Source organism: Sardina pilchardus, chromosome 16 (assembly GCF_963854185.1).
Source record: "Sardina pilchardus chromosome 16, fSarPil1.1, whole genome shotgun sequence".
In the NCBI taxonomy this organism is placed as follows: Eukaryota; Metazoa; Chordata; class Actinopteri; order Clupeiformes; family Clupeidae; genus Sardina; species Sardina pilchardus.
In genome coordinates this window covers 14396527-14421395 of record NC_085009.1, presented here as the reverse complement: position 1 = coordinate 14421395, position 24869 = coordinate 14396527, and the positions used below count along the sequence as shown (strand labels likewise).

At 40.1% G+C, this 24869-nt stretch overlaps 1 protein-coding gene across 2 annotated transcripts; it reads left to right on the top strand.

Moving 5' to 3' along the window:
* The first annotated feature begins 1275 nt into the window (after positions 1 to 1275).
* On the top strand, positions 1276 to 24528 carry phka1a (phosphorylase kinase, alpha 1a (muscle)). 2 transcript variants are annotated; one of them, XM_062516233.1, is made up of 33 exons: positions 1276 to 1871; positions 4218 to 4376; positions 5962 to 6009; positions 6120 to 6288; positions 7666 to 7748; positions 7959 to 8039; positions 9638 to 9736; positions 9922 to 10068; positions 10544 to 10597; positions 10711 to 10833; positions 11923 to 12018; positions 12108 to 12215; positions 12650 to 12728; positions 13096 to 13230; positions 13671 to 13780; positions 14123 to 14267; positions 14421 to 14499; positions 14718 to 14923; positions 16183 to 16353; positions 16564 to 16646; positions 17901 to 18046; positions 18789 to 18942; positions 19433 to 19512; positions 20109 to 20187; positions 20291 to 20420; positions 20520 to 20621; positions 20838 to 20953; positions 21352 to 21387; positions 21863 to 21904; positions 22041 to 22211; positions 22501 to 22554; positions 22710 to 22910; positions 23011 to 24528. In XM_062516233.1, the coding sequence occupies exons 1-33, from the start codon at positions 1794 to 1796 to the stop codon at positions 23182 to 23184; spliced, it is 3738 nt and encodes a 1245-aa protein (XP_062372217.1). In that variant the 5' UTR covers positions 1276 to 1793; the 3' UTR covers positions 23185 to 24528. The 2 variants fall into 2 exon arrangements, with proteins under 2 accessions (XP_062372217.1, XP_062372219.1); XM_062516235.1 differs by lacking the exon at positions 21352 to 21387.
* The last annotated feature ends 341 nt before the right edge of the window (positions 24529 to 24869 follow it).

Here is a 24869-nt window from a genome sequence, read left to right as displayed (position 1 = left end):
ATGTCTAGGCCTACATGCACACATTGACCTATCAAACAACCTTAAAGAAAGCAGCCAGTGGTGCTGAAAAGGGGCATTATAAAGGATGGGACACGTAAATTAATTCATCAATTGAAAGGAAATAAATTGCAATCTTTTTATCAAAAATGTGCCGGTCCACAGCTTTGTGTCTCATTTCAGTTTACTAGACAAGGAAGGGTAAAGGGTTTAATGCATTTCTGATATTCATTGCTTACTGAACAGAATCTGCACAGAATGAAAGCAAAAATGGCATTTGCCCTAAACGCAGGAAGGAGGGAAGGGTATCAAATTAATTGTTTGCCATTTTTAACCAGAAGTGTGAAATGATTGATGAGTCCCATTGAGATCTGTTTTTCGAGGGAGCCCTGGGATTGCAAAAGTAAAAACAAAAATTCAATGAAATGCATTATAAGAACAACAACAGAAAATTTATACAACAATGACAAGACAGGACTTGTGTTTGACATGACATCTGGAAAGGACTTAATTAGTAGCTAGCCTTGGTAGGGTGGTGGTAGAGTAGTGGTTATGGAGCTGGGCTAGCACTGTTGTGGCGTTGAGCAGTAGGCACTAGTTTCTCCGGGGACAATGGCCCTTGTAATATAACTGACAAATGTAAGTCACTTTAGATTAAAAATATGATGTAATGCCTACTGTGTAGGTTTTTCACTTGTCCTATTTTTGCTCTTATCGAAAAATTATCTGATTTTGATGCCAAAATGTGCATGAAACTAGGACTGCTTCATGATAGTGATGCTTTTTTATTATTATTATTATTTTTTAAATCTCCATAGTGCTCAAATGCCTCCTATTGCCTTTATACAATAGGCCTACTAACAGAGCAGGACTGTCCTAGGCCTATGTAGTTGGACTGCCCTCTTGTGGCTGGGGGCCACTTGTGATTACTTAACTGAACAAAACTGAACTTTGTGATCATCAGACACACAACACATATAGCACAAACTCACAGTAAGTTCAGGAAACTACACACATTCCTTTTCAGACTTCGTCAGGCTGGAACCTATTTGCAGACAGACATTTTTCACCCCCTTAATCGCATTTATTATGAAGCCTATCTATGGCTCAAAATAGCCTACGCCGTCTTGTCATGTAGTCCAGAATCTTACGAGCCCAACTAAACACTTCACACTTTGAAGACACAGCCCATACTCCTGAAGTATAACCACGATATTCATATGGCCTTTCGTGCTGTCACTGGAGATGTTAGACGATCCAGGAACACGTGTGCTTATGACCTTAAAGGAGAGCGGAACCTAGCGTCCTTGCAGGCACATAGAATAACTTGAAGATAAATAAATAGTTATCCTATACGCCTTCTTTAAATGCATCTGTGTAGATAACTAGGCTGACTGTATATTTAAAGTTTCAGCGGCCTCGAAACGACACGCCGATTAAACTAATCGGACTAGTGTATCACTTTCATTAGAGACTGGGCTTTTCTGCGCTTGTTTTGTTTTGCTTCCTTGTAGCCGACAAGTAGGTTGCAGCTACTCTGACGGGTTTTTAAGTTTGGAAAGAATCTGCGCGCAATGGCATTTGGATAAATCTTAGGTTTGGGCAACATTTTGGACTGTTACGTTGCTTGCATAAATGAAAGTAACCAATTTCGTCACAGACATAACGCTAAACAAAATTGGACCACATCAGTGATTAGCAAAAGCTAACATGGTATACTGTACTATTTGAAAAACTACTGGAACTGGGAAAACTTGCGGAAAACATAATAGGCTAGACAATCTTACGCAGACACAATGAGGAGTCGCAGTAACTCTGGAGTGAAACTCGACAACTATGCCCGTATAGTTCAGCAAACCGTCCTGCGTTACCAGGTGAGGCAAACTGTATTCTCCCTTAACATATCTAATTGGTAAGCTTGCATGTTTATGAAGTGGCGTGGATTTAATATAGCAGCTGATTCCAGGCGTCAGTGCCTCAAGTCCATTCGGCACAATGACGAACCGAATGAATACATTGATGACGGTGTTCACTGTAGAAACGAATACAAGCAATCTTCCACGATGTAGTCATAACCCACACGTTTTAATTTTGAGCAATGGCCCTGGCCTAACCATGTTGCTTCAAATAGGCCGCTGTCCGTTATAGCCTTGCAGTCTTACTATGTCATGTCTTGCAAGTTTGTAACACTGTAAAGCCAAACTGTAACAAATGAAAGCAATGGAGTGTGTGTGTGTGTGTGTGTGTGTGTGTGTGTGTGTGTGTGTGTGTGTGTGTGTGTCCACCCAATGGTTATCATTAATTTTCACAATATTATGAACAAAAGTTTAAACGACCCTTCAAGATGAATAATTACAAATGTTAAGTTGTAAGATGCTTTTGCAGTATTTAGTTACACTTCTGTATTTTGCAGTATTTACACTGCAGTGTTCTTTGCCTCTCAGTTGTAGTTTCAAGGAAGCCATTTTTGAAGAGAGTGCACTGTCAGAGGATGTTAAAGCAGTAGGCTATGACAGGAGTGGGAGTGATGTCCCCATACAGCTGTCCTGGCCCAGTCCCAGATGGTTAGAGAGCAGGATGGCCCTGACATACACACACACACACACACACACACACACACACACACACACACACACACAATGAGAGAGAGAGAGAGAGAGAGGGGGGGGGGGGTATACAGTATATCACACAAACAATGCAAACAATGGGATATCGCCACTTGAGTGACTCAAATGTACAAACAGGAACATCATAGAACCTCCTGAATCTAACTGGCTATTATCCTCTTCTGCACGATTTCCTCCCACTCTACATCACTAGTGGACACAAAGATACACCAGACTGTGTTCTCCATTCTACAGAATGTTCTACATTCTCTTAAGCAACCATATGATTGCATGCTTTCAGGATCAATGCTGCAGATGACCTGTGATTGTTGCTCTGCACTGCTCTGGCTTTGCTTACGGACATTATGTGACTCGTGGGATGATCTTCTATTAGGCTATTTCTTGGTGTTGCCACACATAGAAATGTTTTGATGAATGTAATATCAGGAACCACCTGATTGTCACTACTTCCTTTGTCTTGTCTCAATCTGTGATGTGGAAATGAAATTATTTTTCAGTGTCGTCATTGCCACTAGCATGTGTTGTTGGGAAAATGTAGAGATTGATTCTTGGAATTGAAGCCAATTTAATCATTTGATCCATCATCATCATCATTTATCATATTGCCAGAGAAGAGACGCTTCCATCCCTCTTGGCAATCTCACAAACTGCTATCAATGCATTTTTCCCCCCATGAATGTGTTTCTTGGATGAAATAACATGGATATGGTGATCTTCAGTGTCCATCCTATGCTGTATAATTCTCACATGCAGTTTCATTTGGTGACTCTTCTTACACATCTGTCATAGTTGATTGAGAAGCGCTTGGAACCATGTTTTTGAAAGAGTAATCTATCTTTCTTGGCTTAGTGAAAAAATCAGCTGCACACTGGGAAAAAGAGATGTTTTCAACATCTTCTTTGCAAGTTTGCCCTGGGGTGATACTTAAGTTCTTGACAAGTTGTGCATTATCTGATCTGTCAATGTAAGATTTTCACCTTGAAGCAATTGTATAGCCTTCAGTGTCATGAGAACATTTCCCCCCTTTGTATTAGAGATGCAAACATCAGCGGAAAATAGAATGCTCAAAGCCATATTATGCATGTTTTACATATTATACATGCTTTTGCAACTAGATTCAAATGTTATATTTAGCCCATATTTGGCCAAATGGTTTGTGCTTCTTTGTGCTTCAGGTATGAAACCAGCTTAGCATCATGTGTCAGCAAAGCCCTATGATAGCATTATGCCACAAAAACACTTGAGTGGAAACCAGCATGATGGCATTATGTTACAAAAATATTTTTTATTTCTGTTTTTGCTGCTGTTAGTATTTGCAAGACAAGTCTTTTGACAAGTTCGTTAGCTAAGGTTAGCTAGCTGGGTTTGCTCAAAATATCTAAAATCCCTCTTTAATGATACAAATTGTCAATGATCAAAATGTTTACATCAATGTATGTATACAAGTGAATTTTGAATTTGTACATTGGTGAATTAATTAGTTTATTGTTTTTGTTTGTATGTGGCTTTGGACAAATGCGTCCGCTAAGAAGCATAACCATAACCATAACCACAAGTGTCTGTACCACAGCCTTATTGTACTGTTGCGTTCAGGACCCTGTGACAGGACTGCTACCAGCTAGTGGAGATCAGCCACATGCCTGGGTCCGGGATAACGTCTACAGCATCGTGTCTGTGTGGGCCCTGAGCTTGGCGTACCGCAAGAATGCTGACCGCGATGAGGACAAAGCCAAGGCCTATGAGCTGGAGCAGGTGAGGGCACTAAGAAACTGGGAGCGTACCTATGTTCCCCAGGTCCTATGTTCCCCAGGTCCTATGAACACTTTGTATGGGAACATAGGACCCTTTTTTTCTCACATATTTAAAAGGGTCCTATGTTCCCCGCTTTTCCCAAAAAGGGTCCTATGTTCCCCGGTATGTATTGTGACCGGGGAACATATAGGACCCTTTTTGGGAAAACCGGGGAACATATAGGACCTGGGGAACATAGGGATGACCCCAAGAAACTAAACTGCTGCTGCCAGCTCATCTTTTAAAACTTGAGAGAGTAATGAGAGATGTCTTACACATGTTGTTAATGTTTATTTTGAATATTGAATGACACTTATCCCAACATTTCTCAGCTTAAACAGGGTACAATCAAATAGATGAGTCAGTATCATTACTCCAGATATTCTACATTGCAATGTTTGCAACTAATGGCGCCCTTACACCAAACAACGTTGACAAGATTTGGGAAAGATTTTTGAAATATTAGTCTTTTTAGTAAAGCTTGAATGGGGGGCATTTATTTAAAAGACTACAATCTTGCCATAATCTTTCCCAAATATTGTCAAAGTTGTTTGGTGTAAGGAGGCCATAAGCTGTAGTATTTTGAAGCCTCAGTGAGAGTCAAGGATAAGCTGATCTTGATAAGCCGCTGTACAAATGACAATTGAAAAGGAAACATGCTGTCAGCAGACTGGATATGTGTGTGAGGGCCTGCTGCAGAGCATACCCTAGGTCTAGGATGCCCTGCTCCGTTTCTGTTAACACGGCATCATTTTTATTACATGTACAAACGAATCCTTGCCAAGAAGCCAAACGTTTATTGTAGCATTGCACTCTCTAATTACTAGAATTTGTTGTCTGTTAAATACTGAATAGTACTCTATCTGTTAATTACTTCACATGCAGAGTTCTACATGTCATATCTAAGTTCTGGCTGCATGGTTTGATGTACTGTAGCTAGTCTTGTTATGAAGAGGCTGGACAATATCAGTTCCCATACATACAGTATTCATACATTCAGAATGTTCAGAGAGAGTTGGTATGTATGAAGAAGTTGTGTATAGCTGTATATACTGTAAGTGTTATAGTTCTGGTTAGACAGAGACAGAGACTGTGTGGGCACCAGGAGTCTCAAGTTACTCTGTCCTAATTATGGTGAGGAGGATAGGGAAAGGGCAAAGTTGACCTGGGTATGTTTGGTTGTCTGGTAAATATCTCTGTCTGTGTTCATAACCTTCTATTAAAAGCAGTCATGCATCATTTAGAATACAGTATTTTCTTCGGAAAAACTGGAAAAAAAGTGTCTTTGTTTTTGTGAGAGGAATACTGCAATGTGTCTTTTTTTTTTTTTAAATAATATTTTTTCTTGCATCCTGTCTCTCTTTCTAGAGTGTAGTTAAACTAATGAGAGAAATACTGTAATATGTCTTATTTTTTAAAAAATAATCTATTTTTCTTGCACCCTGTCTCTCTTTCTAGAGTGTAGTTAAACTAATGAGAGAAATACTGTGATGTGGCTTATTTTTAAAAATATTTTTTTGTTCTTGCACCCTGTCTCTCTTTCTAGAGCGTCGTTAAACTAATGAGAGGAGTACTGCAGTGTATCATGAGGCAGGTGAGTTGACTGTTCATCAGCTCTCTTACTGTGCAATTACTCCTGTGGAGATCATACAGATCATGTAGATCTTCTCTTGGCAACCTTTTTGAAAATGTGTGTCCGCCTAGTTGGATAAAGTGGAGAAGTTCAAGTACAGCAAGAGCACAAAGGACTCCCTGCACGCCAAGTACAACACCCACACGTGCGCCACCGTGGTGGGCGACTCGGAGTGGGGCCACCTGCAGGTGGATGCCACTTCCCTCTTCATGCTCTACCTGGCACAGATGACCGCCTCAGGTGGGTACGGAAGGATGTGTAGATAGATAGTCTTTATTGTCCTATACAGGATATTCTTCTTCACACGTCTATACATTCCATAAAAAAGACCGCAGCATTTAATGCGTAGCTTAAGCTACTTGCAAAAGTGTTCAACCCCTCTGAAAATCATAATCATCATCATCATCATTATTATTATTATGATAATTGTCTAGTTAACAAAACACACTTGCTTGTACATATTTCCCCAGTCCGTATTTTCATCATGAACAGTTATGCTGTGTTATATTTGTAAAGGCTCTATTTCGGTCTTGTATGACCATAAACATTTTATCCATGTCTTAAGCACCCTCCATACATGCTCTCCTGTTGAGGATCTTACAAAACGATGGCTTTTTGCCATCCTGCACCAGAGTCTAGTTTAGCCCTCAGGATTGTGGACTACTGCACCCCAATGCCAGTAATGTTTTCTACAAAAAATAGTGATGCAACTTCTGCTTTTCTTCTCACGTATGGTGCTCAATTGGACATGGAAAAACAATATTTTCCTGGTGTCTTTTTCTCACTTAAGCAATCCATCACTTCATTGTGTATTTATAGCTAAGTTTGCTCTGCCCCCTCATAACCATTTATTACGATCTAAATAGTGTTCCACTCAAAACAAATGTGTTGAAAACACCACATCTTGCATTGTTTTTAACACATCTCTGTGTCCAGAAAGGGACAACACATTTGTTTTAAGAGTGAAGTAGCAAGGAGCAAACATGCTAATAAAAAAGTGCATCCTTTTTGTAAATGACTTTGCTTGAAAGCTAAATCTATACACTCTTAAAAATGAATGAATCCATTTTATTTTTTTCTCTTGAACGAGAGCTTTTTGAACATGTGTAGTCATGCACAGCCAGTGCACACTACTGCAGATGCAACATTTTGGTGCTGCATGGATAGTCTGCGGAAGATACGGATGATGACATTTGTGGTTGCGAAATCATCTGCACTGTGTGGAGACTGTGTGTGTCAACAGAACTATACTATAGGCCTTATGGGGGGCACTTCTGTATCATTTGCTAGTACCGTAATTTCCCGACTATTAGCCGCGGCTTATACATTGATCTTGCACAAAAGTCTTCAGCTTTGAGGTTCATACACGGGGGTAGTTAACATGGTATTAATATGGTTTTGTTTCTTTTGACTTGCATAAAACACTGTCCTACAGCTTATACAGGTTGCGGCTAATACACAGGAAATTACTGTAGTTTGTTATCTTTAGTATGGAACCCAAAAGGCCAAGGGCTTGGATACCTTGCAAATGTATGAACACCAGTGCCCACAAAATACAAACACATCTAGACAATCCATTAATATCCGTTTATGTCTCTTTTGTACTGTGTTTCACAGGACTCATCATTATCTACACACAAGATGAGGTGGATGTAATCCAGAACCTTATGTTCTACATTGAAACCGCATACAAAGTGGCTGTGAGTAGACAGAAGTGTATTTTTATGTTTTTCTTGTTTTTGACTCAGAGATTGTCATTTATTCTAGTTATCTGATCCTGTCCATGACGAAAGCTGAAAAATACTATCTTTGTATATTATATTATTACATTATATTGCATTGCATTGTTTTGTATTGTATTGTATTATGTTGTATTATATTATAGTTTTATGTTTGTATCTCCCCAACAGGATTATGGTATGTGGGAGAGAGGAGACAAGACTAACCAGGGTATCCCAGAGCTCAATGCTAGCTCTATTGGCATGGCCAAAGTAAGTGCAAGACACATGGACAAAGCTGCCATAAATTCCCCTGTATTAGCCGCATCATGCTGATGGTGCTTTATACAAATAAAAAAAAAAGCTGTGTATCCACTGAAGTGCCCAATTGCCCAATGAATCAGAATCAAGCTGAGTTTTAATTATAAAGAAGGATCGAAAAAAGAAGTGCATTCCCATGTATAGCCTGCCCCTGTGTACTTCATTAACCTCAAATCTGGCAAAATCAATGTACAAACCTTGATGGATACCCAGGAAATTACTATGGTACTATAAGTTTATTTATCTTTTTTTGCCAAAGGAAAAGGCATGGTTATAGTAAACTGACTTCAGCACAGTTCAGGAGAGGTAAACTAGGTTTATTGGTACGTCTTTGTATCGAGCTGTGTAGAATGTATAGTTTTCATATAATGACTCTGGCTACTTAAGTCAAGGATACAACACAAACTCGTATATCCAGGAGTACTGCTTGGGTGTAGATATTCAACAAGTATACCGCCGGTGCTCATCAGTTTGGAGATCCAACAATTTTTTAAAACTTGCCCTGAGGAAGGCCATTTGTGGCTGAAACATGTTGGCATATTTTTAATGGATAGCCAAGTTTAATAAAGGCTTTTTTAAAAAAATACCTTTTCGAGTGCCTCAGACTCACTACCAGATTGAAGGATACAACACACCCTTTGCAGAGTAACCGGCGTCAGAGCGAGTAAACTACCCATTGAGTAAATGACATTTGGATTCAGACTGCACATGATCACGCTGTCCCTACCACTGAGCAGCTGGGAATGTAGCTTAGGATGGCATGTTATGATCCATGCTCTTGTGGAGCAACCCTCGGGCGATCTGACCTTATTTAACCTCAGTGTGATTACTCTGGTGTACAGTTCTCAAATGGGCTGCATCCAGCTATGGGTGAGCAGCAGCAAAGACTTTAAAGGAACATTGTACACCTTTTTTTGAACAACTTTTACAACTTTTTTGGTCAATAAGCTTATTAGCTGAGTACTTCAGAGATAGATAAGGAAGATGGATTTCTTCTCTCTGCAATAACCCAGTTGGATCACATCAGCCTAGCTTCGCATTAATTCACTGGAACTGGAAGCCTGTATTTAGCTACAGGCTAGTTACAGGCTGACTGGTCTAACCCACTTTCAGTGAAGTATGCTAAGCTAGGCTAACAATGTCAGACTGGGTTATTGCAGACACAGAGAAGATAAGGATGTGTGTCTTCCTACTGTATTTAACTCGGAGGGTTGAAGACAAATAAGCTAATTTCCCAAAAAGTTGGTGTGTTCTTTCGAATTCAGTATGATCTGTAGAGGGTCTGACGTAGATCTGTGCCCATGAAAATAATTATTCCTGGTTCTTGCTCTACAAGCATGGAAACACTGAAAAGTGTCTGTCTGTTGTACTTTGGTCAAATAGCCTATCTCCTGTCATAGGTAAGAACTCCTGCAGTGAGTATAGCTGTTGCTGTGGTGGTTTTGAGTATGTTGGTAGAATAGTAAAATATGATGCCCTAAATGGACATATATGGATAGCTTTGCTGTAATATTATGTGACGAATAAACCTCTCTGAATGTTGGTTACAGGCTGCACTGGAGGCACTCGATGAGCTGAATCTGTTTGGTGCCAAAGGAGGACCACGGTCTGTTGTCCACGCACTATCAGATGACATTCAGCATTGCCAGGTAAGACCAGCATAAAGTATTATTTTATCAAATAATGAAAAGCCCTAGTCCTAATTCTAATTCTAACCGTAATAAATTCCCTATACCTCATTATTGCTATTCTGATGTGACCTAATGAAGCCCAAGGGGGCATATGAAGAACGCTGGTTGTAAATCATATATATATATCTTTTTGCTCTTCACAGTCCATCCTTTATTCCATGCTACCCCGGGCCTCGACCTCCAAGGAGGTGGATGCAGGAGTCCTCTCCATCATCTCGTATCCTGCTTTTGCGGTGGAAGACTTGAGCATAGTCAATCTTACCAAAGAGGAGATCATCTCCAAGCTGCAGGTCTTTCTTCTTATAAACACTTAGTTTCAATCTGTTCCTTGACACGTTCAGAACCAATGCAGACAACTTGAAAGTGAAAATGAATCGGATGTTAGCATAGCAACCTACAAAATCCCCAAAGTCACCATTATCTCAATGTAGTTCTCTGTGCCCTGGAAATGCCTTAGGTTTGTTACCTCCGCCAAGGAGGTTATGTTTTCGCCGGGATTCCGGAGCCGAATACGTTTTTCGCTTAGTGGTGTAATGGCATGGTATGGCCACGTGGTGGCGATCTGAATAGTTTAGGTTCAAATGTATGACAACCTAGGAAGAACAATACAGGCGGAGGTCTGCGCTCTCTGAGTGCTTTTCTAGTTTGTTTATGCAGTTGGAAGGGTCTATATCAGACTGTGCTTACAAGACGTTTACAGCCTTGTTTACAGCCCGACGTTGACAGAATTTCTTATCTGTAATAATTCTCTTTCCCTCTCTACAGGGACGCTATGGTTGCTGCCGATTCCTCAGGGATGGCCACAAAACTCCCAAAGAGGTGAGGAGTGTGAGGTTGGGATGCTTGTGAGAACCTCTTGTGAGGTATCAACTTCAGCTCTCTTCCACCAGCAATTTGCACAAACTTGTCTTTCCATCTCTCTATCCTGGCAGGACCCAACTCGACTATATTACGAGTCTGCGGAGCTGAAGTTGTTTGAGAACATTGAGTGTGAGTGGCCTCTGTTCTGGACTTACCTGATCCTGGATGGGATTTTCATCAACAGCCCAGAGCAGGTTGGCTGTGTGTCTGTATACAGTATGTGTGTGTGTGCGTGCGTGCGTATGTGTGTGTACATGTGCATGTGCGTGTGTGTTTATAGGTCACATGCTTTCTAACTGTTGTTCACTCAGTCCCACAATTAAATAGATTTTTCTTAATGGCAGTGCTGCGTTATACTATTAAAATATTGTGCTAGTAGGTAGTAGGACTCCAAATTATTTACAGTCAAACTGTAAAACAGTGAATGAGTTCAAATGCTTTGAGACAAGCCAATCTCTTTCATACAGTTCAAATGTGCTTGGTTTTACTTGGTTTCAGAATGGTTTACTTGGTTTTTAAAATGGTTTTATGAAAGCGGAAGTTTGGTATTTTTCACACTTGGGTCTGTTTTTGGATGATGCTGAGTACACGGACACATGACCACACAGAATACACAGACCACTGCAACATTAATTGGAGTATTTTTGCAATGAAATAACATAGCATAGCCTTGAAGGCAGTATCACTGCATCAAAGTAAATTGCTACAGTAGTTTAAGCCACTGACTGGGCTTAAAATATCATTACACTAATATGCTGCTGTGGAGAGAGTCCCTGTAGTCAAGCTGGAGTATTTTTACCTACAGTATGCTATTTGGTTGCATATGCACATACTCAAAACTACCCTGATTAACATTGTTTTGGTCCCCAATGAAATATACACTCCTTACTATATATATATACACTTACTTACTAAAATAAACATGTTAGAGACGTTAAGGGAAAATGTCCAGAGTAGAAATGTAATGTTATTATATGATTGATTGAATGACTTTAGTTTATTTGCTATTCTCCTTTATATTCATTGTTTATTTTCATGAGGTTATTGCTTGAATTGATACTGTTTATTGTTTATATTGCTATTCTCCCTACTGTAGTCTGACCAACTTTTTTTTTTAAATAGTTCACTGTTTAATTAGTTATTGTATTGTTTTTATTTGTATGTTGCTTTGGACAAAGGCATCTGCCAAATAACCATAGCCAAATGTATAAAGAAGTTTTGCTTGAATCTGTGTGCTACTACCAGCATTACATTCTAATTGGCTGATCACTGATCCGTATCAGGTGCAAGAGTACAGGGAGGCTCTAGATGGAATCCTCATTAAGCAGAAGGATGGGATTCGTCTGGTACCAGAACTCTACAGCGTCCCGCCAGATAAAGTAAGAGAATGCGCCGGTCTTTTAAGTGACTAGTCCATTTCTGATTTAACGCTTCCTGGGTTCATGTCAATTAATGTGTGTATGACCAGGTGGATGAGGAGTATGTCAACCCCCACACTGTGGAGAGGGTGCCCATGGGCAAGTGTCCTCTGAGATGGGGCCAGTCGCTTTATGTTTTGGGGAGCCTCCTGGCTGAGGTGAGTTATTAACGTTTTGTGTGTATCTTTCTTTCTCTTCATCTCAAGTATTTTGTGGTTCTGTTTGTTAGATGTCGAGATATGATATGAGTGGTATTGCCTTAAAGAGACCCTATGGAACTTTCTGCAGGAGACGATCACTCCGTGTTTACATCTGGAAGTCTGAGACGAAGAACCACGCTTGCAATTTATATATTTAGATATAGCCTATACATGTATAAATATACACGCTAAAGCTGTCGGGGAAGCTCTGCAGAGAAAATGCAAGCATAAAACGAGCGAAAACGAAAAACGAAACCGAAACCAGAGATGAAATCGCCAATCCTGCATAGTTCCTCTTTAATCTGTTCTGTGAACAGATGTGAATCTGTGATGGGAATAGATGAATCTGCCTTTAATGCGAGTGCTAACGCGGCCTTTTGTTTTTGGTGCAGGGTTTTTTGGCTCCCGGAGAGATTGATCCCCTGAACCGGCGCTTTTCCACTATCCCAAAGCCTGATGTAGTTGTACAAGGTTTGGCAATTCAATAGACTTCTCAAAACTTTTTTAGCCCTGGTTGATATTTAGCATTCTTTACATGGCCTGGAAATAATTCGCAAGACTACCTAACTCAAAACAAGCGACTTCATAGAAGTTAATAGGATCGATCATTCACCATTTTGTGAATTTACACATGCAATCCAGTTATGGGACAGCATTGCAGTTTAAACTTGTATTAGACCAAACAGATTCTTACCTTTTTTAAAAAGTATTTCTTGAAACCTGATATAAATATCACTATATTGGCTCCATATAGCTATTGCTTACTGAATTAAATGTATGTTGGTTCTGTGTAAAGATGGAATAATGTCATTTTAATTGATGCTTTTTGTGTTTCTAGTCTCCATTTTGGCAGAGTCAGAGGAGATCAAGCAGATACTGATAAAGAATGGAATTGAAGTGGAGACCGTGGCAGACATCCACCCCATCCGAGTTCAGCCCTCACGGGTGCTTAGTCACATTTATGCCAGACTCGGTAAGGGGTGGTTCACCTGAAATATTTTTTTGCCCAACACATTGGAAGGCAAGGGAAGCAGTAAAGACTAGGAAGGGAAGGAATATTGAAATTCCCCTTGGGGATCAATAAAGTATCTATCTATCTATCTATCTCGAATAAAGACTAGGAAGAGAAGTAATAAAGACTAGGAATTAAGGAATGAAGGAATAAAGAAGACATGAATTTAGACAATCCATAAAGACTAAACTGGGCTTAAAACCTACATCTCTGCCCTTTTGCCTTTTGCCGGAGCTACTTTTGGTTTAAACTTGGGCTGAAGGACAATGCTGAACACAGTACTACTTGGGTGAAGCATTTTGTCCAATCAAAGCTCATCAATTGGGTCAATCACACTGCAAATAGAACCAGATATGACTTCTTGTGCACTGCCCTCTGTGTGGCCCTCTCCTACTCGGCAGGGCGGAACCACAGACTAGGCCTCACGGGAAGACCCTATAGGAGGATCGGTGTACTGGGATCGTCCAAACTGTACGTTGTCCGGAACACCATCTTTGCCTTCACTCCTCAGGTATATGATGGCATGAGAACAAGGACGTCAAATTTCATGCTACACCATGATAGTCACTCAGAACATTTGTCTGGGGGACCATCAGTTTTATATAGATTCAGGCCTATCTTACTTCATGATGCCATGGTTGATTTTCAGATGCCATGGATGCTGTCATGATTTCTAAATTGATATAGAAAAGCAAACTTTTTGTTACCTATAACTTCTGAAGTGTTCTCTAGGCATGTCGAGGAAAGCATAATATTCAATAATATTCAAGGAATGTATACAGTAATATTCACTACATAGACTTGACTAGACTAGCCAAATTTGATATACTGTACACTTCATCTCTCCTTGCAGTTTATTGACCATCAGCAATTTTACCTGGCTTTGGACAACAGAATGATTGTGGATATGCTACGCACTGATCTATCCTACTTGTCCTCGCGCTGGAGGATGACTGGTCGACCCACCGTCACCTTCCCCATCTCTCAGACTATGCTCAGTAGGTTCACACAGGCCTCCTCCTTATCAAACCTTTGCTTTGCTTGAATTAGTTTGAATCCCCGAAACACAAAGTACAGTAGTACCATCTTTCATTGAAATGTCAGTTTCAAAAATAGATATGAAAATCGTTGCCTTAATCTTGCTCTCACAGCTGAAGACCACACTGACCTGGATCCAGCTGTGCTTGCAACACTTAACAAACTTCAGGATGGTTATTATGGAGGAGCAAGGTGAGAATTGCAATGTCACTTGGTTCCCCTCTGTGTTTTATTGTACATTTCTGTTGTGCTTATCACACGGTTATCTCACCCAACAACACGTTTTACTCACTATGATAATTGGGATGCCAGTTGGATTTTCCCTGTGTTTTCGTCTTTGCGTTGTACTAAATCACACACTTATCTCACCAATGTCCCCTAATCACACCTTTCCCCTCCCCCACTGGTAGAATACAGACGGGGAAGTTGTCAGAGTTCTTGACCACTTCCTGTTTCGCGCACTTGAGTTTCATGGACACTGGTAAGACTCGGGGCGGCGGCATGGCCTGGGATGATGATGAGGATGAGGATGAGGATGAGGATGATGAGGATGACGAAGAGGATGACGACAATGACTGCTTTGAGCAGCCTGTGCATGAGGTCGAATTTAATGATGGTAAGGGTGGGGAAAGGGATGCAGAAGCATCAGCCATTGGTACAGTACCGTTTCATCCATGCCCATGTTTGTCTAAAAATACACCACTTTATTCACCATGTTTCATTTGAAGAAAAATAAAAAGGCTGATGTCCCTGACGGCAGTTTCAGGTAACAGGTTATTAGAGTTAGATTCACAGAGAACCATGCCATTCCACCACAATCAGCTCTGTACAGGACCCTGTTACAGAACCTTGTCATATAAATTTGTTTTGTAGTTGTTGCAATGTCTCTTCTGAATTGCATCTTTAACTCAAACTGACACAAAAAAATGACTTTTTTGAGTGGTTTGAGTCTTAATAGTGAAAATTGAAGTGTCACTTTTTAAATGACTAATGACTCTCCAAAACCATTTCCACTGCTCTGTCTAACTCTCATCTTTATACCTAGTTAATCACTGATCCTCTCATATCCCTGATCCTTTTAATCACGTACCCTGGCTAAGTACAGATTTCCCCTACCATCATTGTGACTGCAACAGAATAGCCTGGCGGCTACTTTAGTCACACTTAACTTGGATAGTCTGGCTATCTACAGATGCTTAGATTCAACAAACGTCATGTTTAAGGTTACGGGTTGTGTTTGGATAAAATTGAATTGTTTATTTAGATAGGGACAGTATATCAATGCATATTAATGAAGATCAGTACAGATACACAATGTAAATATATTAGAGTTAGCATCATAGTAAGTTCTCATCTATCTAAAGTGATGTTCAGCTATTGTTCAGCAACAATTTTACATACCGAACATGACTCTTAACAGATGATCTGTTTAGTCTCTGTGGCCAGACTATCCAAGTCAAGTGTTACCTCTTCTTTTTGCGGTGTCATACACTGCTTCATTGCATGTGGTCCTCTTGCAAGCATGCTGGCTGAATGAATATGATTGCTGCAAAATGGATTTAAAGAATGATAAAATAAAATTTTACTTGTCTCAACAGTAGAGAAATTGGCATTGATATGCATGAGTTTTCAAGACATTTTTCTATTTTGCAGTTTTTTTAGTGTATGTAGGTGCAAAGTGCATGGTACTTGCAAAATTGTAAATGAAAAGCATGTGTGCACAGTTCTGGAAAAATCTATTTCTATTAATCTATTTAGTAATCTAATAGCCTATTCTTCAACAATAAATAAATAAATAAAGGAACATCTCCACAGCAATATTCTAAAGACTTCTTGCTTTTGTTTCGTCTTTCTCTCTTGATCTCTCTTTCTCAGAGACGGACGACCTGGCACAGTATCTAGACCAGCTCTTAGCTACTTCAGCTCCCCGGAAAGGTCTGCAATTGACCGGGAAAGTGACCGGCCTGACTCGTTTCAAAGCAGCAGCGAAGAAGACGCGAGAGATGGTGTCACTTGTGCGTAGAGCGAAAGATCTGCAGGTTCACAGTGAGTTATGCTTCTTGTTTACTCCTCATCAGTTTTGAAACTTTAAAAAAAAAAAAAAAAAAAAAAACCCTGCGATGTCAGAAATGTTACTTTCAGTAAACCTGATTGAGTAGCCATACAGTACGCACAGTTACCACCTTGTTTTGCAATTACTTTAGATTATTGGACATAAATGTGACCTGTGAAATGTGCATCTTCTTTTTACTTTAGATGTTCACATGTACTTGCCTACTAAACTGTTCCGCTCCCCTCCACCTGCCCTGCACCTTAGAGATTCTTCTGGACCGAGTCAGGTGTGTGTTCATTTTCATTGATGATAATTACATTACATTAGCAGACACTTTCTTCATCCAAAATGACTTACATTATGTCAACTATATTACAATATAGTTGTCATTACATTGTCCCCTGAGCAACTTGGGGTTAAGTGTCTTGCTCAAGGGCACAATGATGGAAGCCAGGAATTGAACTGACAACATTCAGGCCACTGCATGCTAACTCAACTCCTTAACCGCTACACTACCACCGCCCCAATGCATTAGGGATGTAATGGTACACAAAAATCCCGCTTTTGAAGTCACAGTTTGGTTAATTTTCGGTATAGTAAGTCTATAGGTCCTGCAAGCCTGAAATTCACTGACATATTGCTGATGCATAACAGGACTAGTATTTTGGAAAGATATCAGATGTTTTCGTTGACGTTAATTCACTGACTAAGTTTACAATTTGTGTGGGTTCACGCGTAAAAAGCCTACTATTGATTACTGAGTACATTCGGTACACATCTGCACCATCAGTCAAAAGCTTGGACGCACCAACTTATTCATATTTTTTTCTATACTTTTACTTTTTTTTTTAAAGGTAGAGAACAATACAGAAAGTTATGTAGCACACAAAGCACATATGAAACTAGAAAAGCACTCGGAGAGACCTCCGCCTGTATTGTTCCTCCTAGGTTGTCATACATTTGAACCTAAACTATTCAGATCGCCACCACGTGGCCATACCATGCCATTACACGACTAACCGAAAAACATGAACGGCTCCAGAATCCCGACGGTGTTACGAATCACTCCCAAAATCTAGTCGTTTCGTCCTTGGGTCATTTCTGGCATTCCCTGAAAATTTCATCGTAATCTGTCCATTACTTTTTGAGTTGTCTTGCTAACAAACAGACAGACAAACAAACAGACAGACAAACATACGCCGATCCCCGATGAAAACATAACCTCCTTGGCGGAGGTAATGATGTAGTAAGCTAAAAAATGCATATTTCTAAATTTACTTTACAGACACTCAGTTTACAGACACATTTTGCTCAGTCTCTCAACCAACTTGACATAGTCACCTGAAATGGGTTTCCAACAGTCTTGAAGGAATTTCCATACAAACAATTAACAATTAAATAGTAAAAAAACAAACAAAAACAAAACAAAAAAACACTTTTGACTGGTAGTGTGTATTGAACCTAAATGGTTCGGTATGTATAGATACGTGTACCTTTACATACCTACCCCTTTATGACTTTGTTCCATTGCTATCCTCAGGGCCCAGAGGTGATAGTGACCGCAGAGTGTAACCTGCCCCGAGATGTAAGCGGTAACATCGATTACGAAGCTCTAGTCCGACTTCTCTCCGAAACACGCAGCCTTCAAGACCAGGCAGACATCTTGTATATTCTCTTTAAAGACAAGTTAGTATCACTGCTCAGTGGCACTTTCATCACTTACTGTATAAGGTTCTTCACATTGGAAATGGTTCTTCAGAAATATTTTTTTTGCGTTTGCGTTTTCTTTAATGGTTCTTCAAAGAACTATCTTGAGGCCTTTGAGGGTTCCTTGAAGCACTATAAAAGGTTGTGTAACGCTTTTAGCCTCCTTGTTGGACTGTTCTGTCAGTTCCCCTGCGTCTCCTGTTTTCCCGGTCTGTGTATGTGTGTGTTTGTGTGTGCAGACTGTGCACAAGAGTGTTTGTGTCTCCCTCTCCCTCCGTCGTGGAATGTGTCAATCAATTCTGATGTGTTTTGATTGGGGGGAGGTGTCCAGGGGAAAATATTTAGGGGTTCAGATAGGTTAGCAATTGATAAAGGGAGGGATTGGAATTCCATGCGGTTCCATGACATTCAGTAAGTTTAAACAGAGTTGAGGTGAATTACGTGCGAGTGAGTTGTGTTGTGCTGTTGGCCCATGTTTTTGAGTGGACACTTCTGCTGCCCGTGCCTAGCCTGTATTTGGTATAGGAAATAAATCCACTGGAATTGATCGATACCTCTGCCTCCCGTCTTCTAACTTCATTGTTGCGGTAACGCTCTGAAGAACCAATTTCGGGCACCATTCTTTTTTCTGTACCAGAAATGTATTCTTTTTTATGGTTTCATGGTTTATCTATCGTTCCCTGTCTACACACTCAACATTGGCCCTTTCTTCCAACTCTAGAGGGATGGACTGGGACACGCGTCTGCGTGGTAAGGGAGCGACAGTTCGCCACCTGCTTGTGGATCTTTACGAGAAGGCCGGTGACCTGCGGATGTGGGGCCTTATCCGAATGATCTCTGGAATGCTCCGGAAGAAAATGGAAGAGCTTGACTGGGTTAGATTTGCTGGCTGGCTTCATTCATTGTTGTAAATTGAACTGACTGAATTGACGTTGTTTATTATTGCTATTCTCTTTAATGGAGCATTACCAACTTTTTACTGTTAAATTTACTGTTAAATGTAACTATTGTACGGTAATTTCCCTACTATTAGCCGCGGCTTATACATTGATTTTGCTAAATTTCTTCAGCTATGAGGTTAATACAGGGCGGCAGTTAATATGGTGTTAATATGGTTTTGTTTCTTTTAACTTGCATAAAACAGTGTCCTGTGGCTTACACACAATGCGGCTTATATGCGGGAAATTACTGTATTGTTGTTATTTGTATGTTGCTTTGGACAAAAGCATGCTAAATACCATAACCATAAACATAACCATAATGGGGAGTAATGCATGGGCACATTCACATTGCTTTATCAAACAATGCGTGTTTACCGAGACTCAGAAACAGAATAAGTTGTTTTTGTTTTATGTCTATGGGCAGGCCTGTTCTGATCTGCTGTCACATCAGAAGCATCTGACAGTTGGCTTACCACCAGAGCCCAGAGAGAAGACCATCTCCGCGTTAGTCCACCTCCCAACACCCTCCACAACAAATACCTTTTATCAGATATTTTCCCCCCGTAGTGTCTTCACAATATCAAAGATTTGGAAAAAAAAGAAAATTGAGTAGTAGACCGTACAATACATGCTGTTGGGAATGTGTTTAAAAATAGTAATATTTACATTTTGGTAGTTGAACATTTAATCACATTTTGGATTACACCAAATTTCAGCCAGACCAAAAAATAATACCACTTATAATTCTCCTTTGTCTTTCGTATCCCTTTATTACTAATTAGCGGAGTGCAGTCATTCATCTAAAGCAAAATTATATTTTCACATTTCACTACTACTTTTAGTCACCAGCAAATACTCCATATAAATATTCCGAATAATAACATTCATAATGCGAGGCCCATACATGATACATAAGTCATACATCACTACCGTAACATTGGATGTGGAGGTACAATCTGAGGTGTGTGTGTGTGTGTGTGTGTGTGTGTGTGTGTGTGTGTGTGTGTGTGTGTGTGTGTGTGTGTGTGTGTGTGTGTGTGTGTGTGTGTGTGTGTGTGTGTGTGCGTGTGCGTGTGTCTATCCCCTTTGCATGTGTGCAGGCCCATGCCTCCAGACGAGCTGGTCAAGCTCATTGATAAGGCCAGTGAGAGCAACATCACTGTCGCCATTCTCACACAGGTGAGCATCCTCTCATATGTTACTATTGAGCCAGAGCAAGCTACCAAGTGACTCCATATCAACAGATCTCTCTGTGTGTGTCTGCGTCCCCTCTCTAACACAGGAAATAATGGTGTACCTGGCCATGACCATGAGAACACAGCCCAACTTGTTCAGTGAAATGTTCCGTCTCCGCATTGGTCTTATCATCCAGGTCATGGCCACCGAGCTGGCCCAGTCGCTTCACTGCACCGGTACGTTTCACCCACCTCTGGCCTGATGGTGAAGAATTGCATACACTTGTGTATCATGTAAAATTGCATTTTGTGTGTGTGTGTGTGTGTGTTCTAAAGGTGAGGAGGCCACAGATAGTCTAATGAATCTGAGTCCCTCCGAGTTGAAGAACCTGCTCCATCACATTCTGAGTGGGAAAGAGTTTGGAGTGCAGAAGAGTGGTGAGTATATGAGTGTGAGTATGTGTGAGGATTTCTGTGCATATGCACCTTATTTGTTTAGCAACAGGTGTACACTATTATTTTTTTCACTTTCATGATGAAGCTTTTGTGTGATGTTGATCATGGGTGCGAAGTCATTATTTTCCTTACACTGTAATTGAGTCATTCACTTTGCTGTTGTGTGTATAACCATGTCTTTTATTCCCCCCCATTTAGTTCGCTCTGTACAGACAGGTGCCAGTCCTGCCATTTCTATCCATGAGGTTGGCAATGCGGGAGCTACAAAGAGTGAGCGAGCGGGAATCAGCAAACTCAAAAGTGACATTAAGATGGTACAGAAACTTCTTCCGTATGGACATCGGATGGTGCTCAACCTCCTATATTGGAAAAATATGGCCATGAATTAGAGAGAAGGATTTATTGAATACTATCTCAAGTTCATTTCAGTTTTTTTTAGACAGATGTACATTAACACAAGAATAACATTAGAATGGAATGATTTGGATGAGAAAAAGCAGGAAGTCAGTTTGTTAATAAGAGCACTTGGAAAGCATTAATATGGTACAGTAAGATTAAATAACTCAATAAAATGTCATATTTAAGATGGAACAGCGATGATATAGCACTGTTAACGTTTATAAAATGAGGGTTTATCGTAAGATTTATACAGCGTTATTAGCACGTATCTCAAATACACAAAGAAATAAGTGTGATATTGTTTTCCTTGTAGTTGGAACACAGGTTGTCATGGTCGGAACAAACAAAGGTGACACTTTGATGTTGGTGTTGCTCCACTGGTGCTAATTCTCCAGTTCCTATCAGAGGGATGATGCATAGGCAGCCATTCTCACTCTGGATCATAATTGCAATGATGGAAGTTTTTTTCCATTCTGGATCGTATCGTAATTGCTATAATTACAGTCAATTTCTATTCTGGATCGTTTCGTAATTGCGATTATCGCAGTCGATTTCCATTCTGGATCATAATTGCATCTTTCGGGAGTTCAGTTGTGACAGAGTAGCAAACTATTTCTCATCATTGATGGTACAAAATATGAGAAAAGCATGCCAGGTATTGGGGTCTGGTGCTAAAAAAGTAATTTTATTCAATTTATTGCATGTCATACAATTGTTTATACAATCACTAGTGTTCCTTTCTAATGTATCTTTACTCTGAAATAAATCCATATTATATTATTATATTTTCAATCATTTTCTCCGTTCGCGTCTCTCACTCACAGGGTCAACACACACACACTTTGGAAGTCGAGCACGAGTCTGGGGTAAGACCACAGCACTGGAATTTAGTACTATTGGGATACTTATAACAAAAAGAAGATTATTGTTTACCTTGACTTTCTTCAGTGCATGTGATGATATGCGCACGTCATCGGTATATACTGTATATTTGCTTTGTAGAGCCGGTGCCGGTTTCCGTCCATCGAGTCGTTAGATGGAGCCTCTGCTGCTCACTTTGGAAAAGACCGGGACAGTCGTCAGGGCCAGTGGCTACGCAGGAGGAGGCTGGATGGAGCCCTGAACAGAGTACCTGTGGGCTTCTATCAGAAAGTCTGGAAGATTCTACAGAAGGTTAGCAGGATGACGAGATGGAGCCGTGATTGGAATAATTGGCACAGTGCAAAGTCTAACTAAAGTTTATTTAACGGCAAAATCGGCAAAATCAAATCACTGTTTTAACACCATGGGCAAGACCTTCAAACATCAGTGGGGCAGCTCAATGCTCCCACATCTTCATGCAAGAGAACTTTACTTGTTGATTGACTTTGCAGTTTGCTTACCATTTAAATGAAAGATAATACAGATGATGGGATATGCCCTGCTCTCAAAATGTTGCTTACTCTCTTTAAATTTTCCTCAGTGCCATGGACTCTCCATTGAGGGATTTGTGCTTCCATCGTCAACCACAAGAGAGGTAAAAAAATAAAAATAAAAACAATAGAAACACCGAAACATAAAGCTGTTTCTACTTCCCTCTTGCACAGCTGTTAATCATACCGTTTTTAATCCTTGTCTCATACAACTTCAATTCCCTTGCATTTCTTCCATCCTTCCCCTCTGTGTCTGAAGATGACCCCAGGGGAGATCAAGTTTGCGGTGCATGTCGAGACCGTGCTAAACCGTGTCCCCCAGCCTGAATATCGCCAGCTGCTGGTGGAGGGTATTCTGGTGCTCACGATGCTTGCGGAAGTGGACATCAGCAGCATCGGCAGCATCATCCACGTGGAGAAAATCGTGCACTTGGCAAACGACATGTTCTATAAGGATCAGGCATGTGTCAAAGCTAAAATGATTTCCTTCAGTAAATAAAGATAATTGAATATATATTGTTATTTTTAACTCTCTTTTTAACTTATGTTTGGCCCAACAGAAGGATCTGGGTGCTGAGGATAGCATTCTGGAGAAAGACCAGTCCACTGGCATCTGCAGGCTCTTGTACGACAGTGCCCCTAGTGGCATCTTTGGCACCATGACATACCTTACCAAGGCAGTGGCCATTTATGTTCAGGACTTCCTGCCCAGCGGCTCCTGTGCCCTGCAGTAACTCTCGTGATGTTTTCAGGTGGATGGACAGATAGCATTAGCAAGATACCTACAGTAGATGTTGAAACGGCAGTTGTGGTAGTAACAACTTTAATTGATTAGTCTGAACTTTATGTGTGCGGCATCAGTGAAACTTCATCATCTTCATAGGTCACTAGAATAGGTCATGTCTCATCCACATCCATATCCACACATTCTGTTTACATGATTACCTAGCTGTGGCCAGTTCAAATGTGGAGCAGCAATTAGTATCGATTAGAGGCATCCTTTTTATGAGTGGAACTGTTTTTGATGTCAAAAAAGCAATCTTGCGTGGAATTGTACTGTTTGTCATTGTTCCTTTTTGAGGAATAGTTATATTGTTGTATTAAATCGAGACGACCTCTGTTTTAAATGTCAGTTAGTATAATTGAATAGTTCAGATGCAAAACCCTCTAAATCCGTCTGACCACTTTTCTTTTAAAGCAACACTAAAGAGTTTTTCATACCTTAAAATAATGTTTCCAAAAACATTTCAGCGGTTCATCAACTCGTAACAGGGTGAACGACACTTCTGCTTTCACTTCGCAGCCCTCTATTGGCTATATAACCTCACTCTAGAACTTTACCAGATCGGGTAGCGTATCTGTAGGTCGATGAAATGAGACATCAGAAACTACAAATTTGACTTGCTTCGATGTAACAATACACCACACTTTCATAAAATCATGCAATATACTCCACCTTGCCTTGTATTTGCTGGATAAACAAATAGTGTGCGTGCGACAGGAAAAGTGCTTTAGTGTTGCTTTAAATGAGTTTTTTTTTTTTAAATCAGGCTCCTATAGGTTTTTGCCTACAAATCAACATCTCAGACCAGGAAAAGAGTGGTATTTAGTGGGTTTTGAAGCAAACTTATTTGATTAACGTTCTCATTCTTTGACGGAGGTGGAGTTTAGAGGCTCTTGCATCTGAACTCTTCAATTTGAGAATCATACAAAAAGGGAACTAGTGACTGTCAAAAATGGTCAATGTTGTGTAACTGAAACATTTAAAATTGGTCTATTGATTTTAAAATGGTTAATTAGGGCATTAGTGGTATTGCACAAAGCTAATGATGGCCCCAGTCTTCAACAGGAAGTCACCACTGAATTATAATTTTAAGAGAATGCATGGCTAATCACATCACATTCAGCAGGTCAGATAACTGCACACTAGCAATCATAACTTATTTATTTAATGAATTGTGCATAGATAATTTACCATAGAATCTGAAAATACTATCTGTTATTTTGCCTCTTCACTACAGTAGAGTGAAGATGAACTTTTGCAGTGTTTACATGCATAATAAAAGAGAATCACCTCATTATTTTATTGTGTAAGTTTATGTAATATAGTTTACATTATGTCCACAATTTTCCCACAATATATGAAAGTGAAAGACAAATCACATTTTTGTACTTTGCTCTGTTCTTTTAATGATGAGACATCCACATAATGTTAGCAGCACGTTTCATTTTTATCCAAGTGTAACCAGTTTTATTTAGGCCTACTCCAAGATGAGGATGCGGATAGTTATAGTTTACTGTCTGTGACCTCACCATATCAAAGGTTATAGCTTTTAACCCCACATAGCCTACATAGCAGCCTAACAGGAGGAATAACAGAAATTGTGATGGCATAACGATTTCTGCTTGCGATATGTTG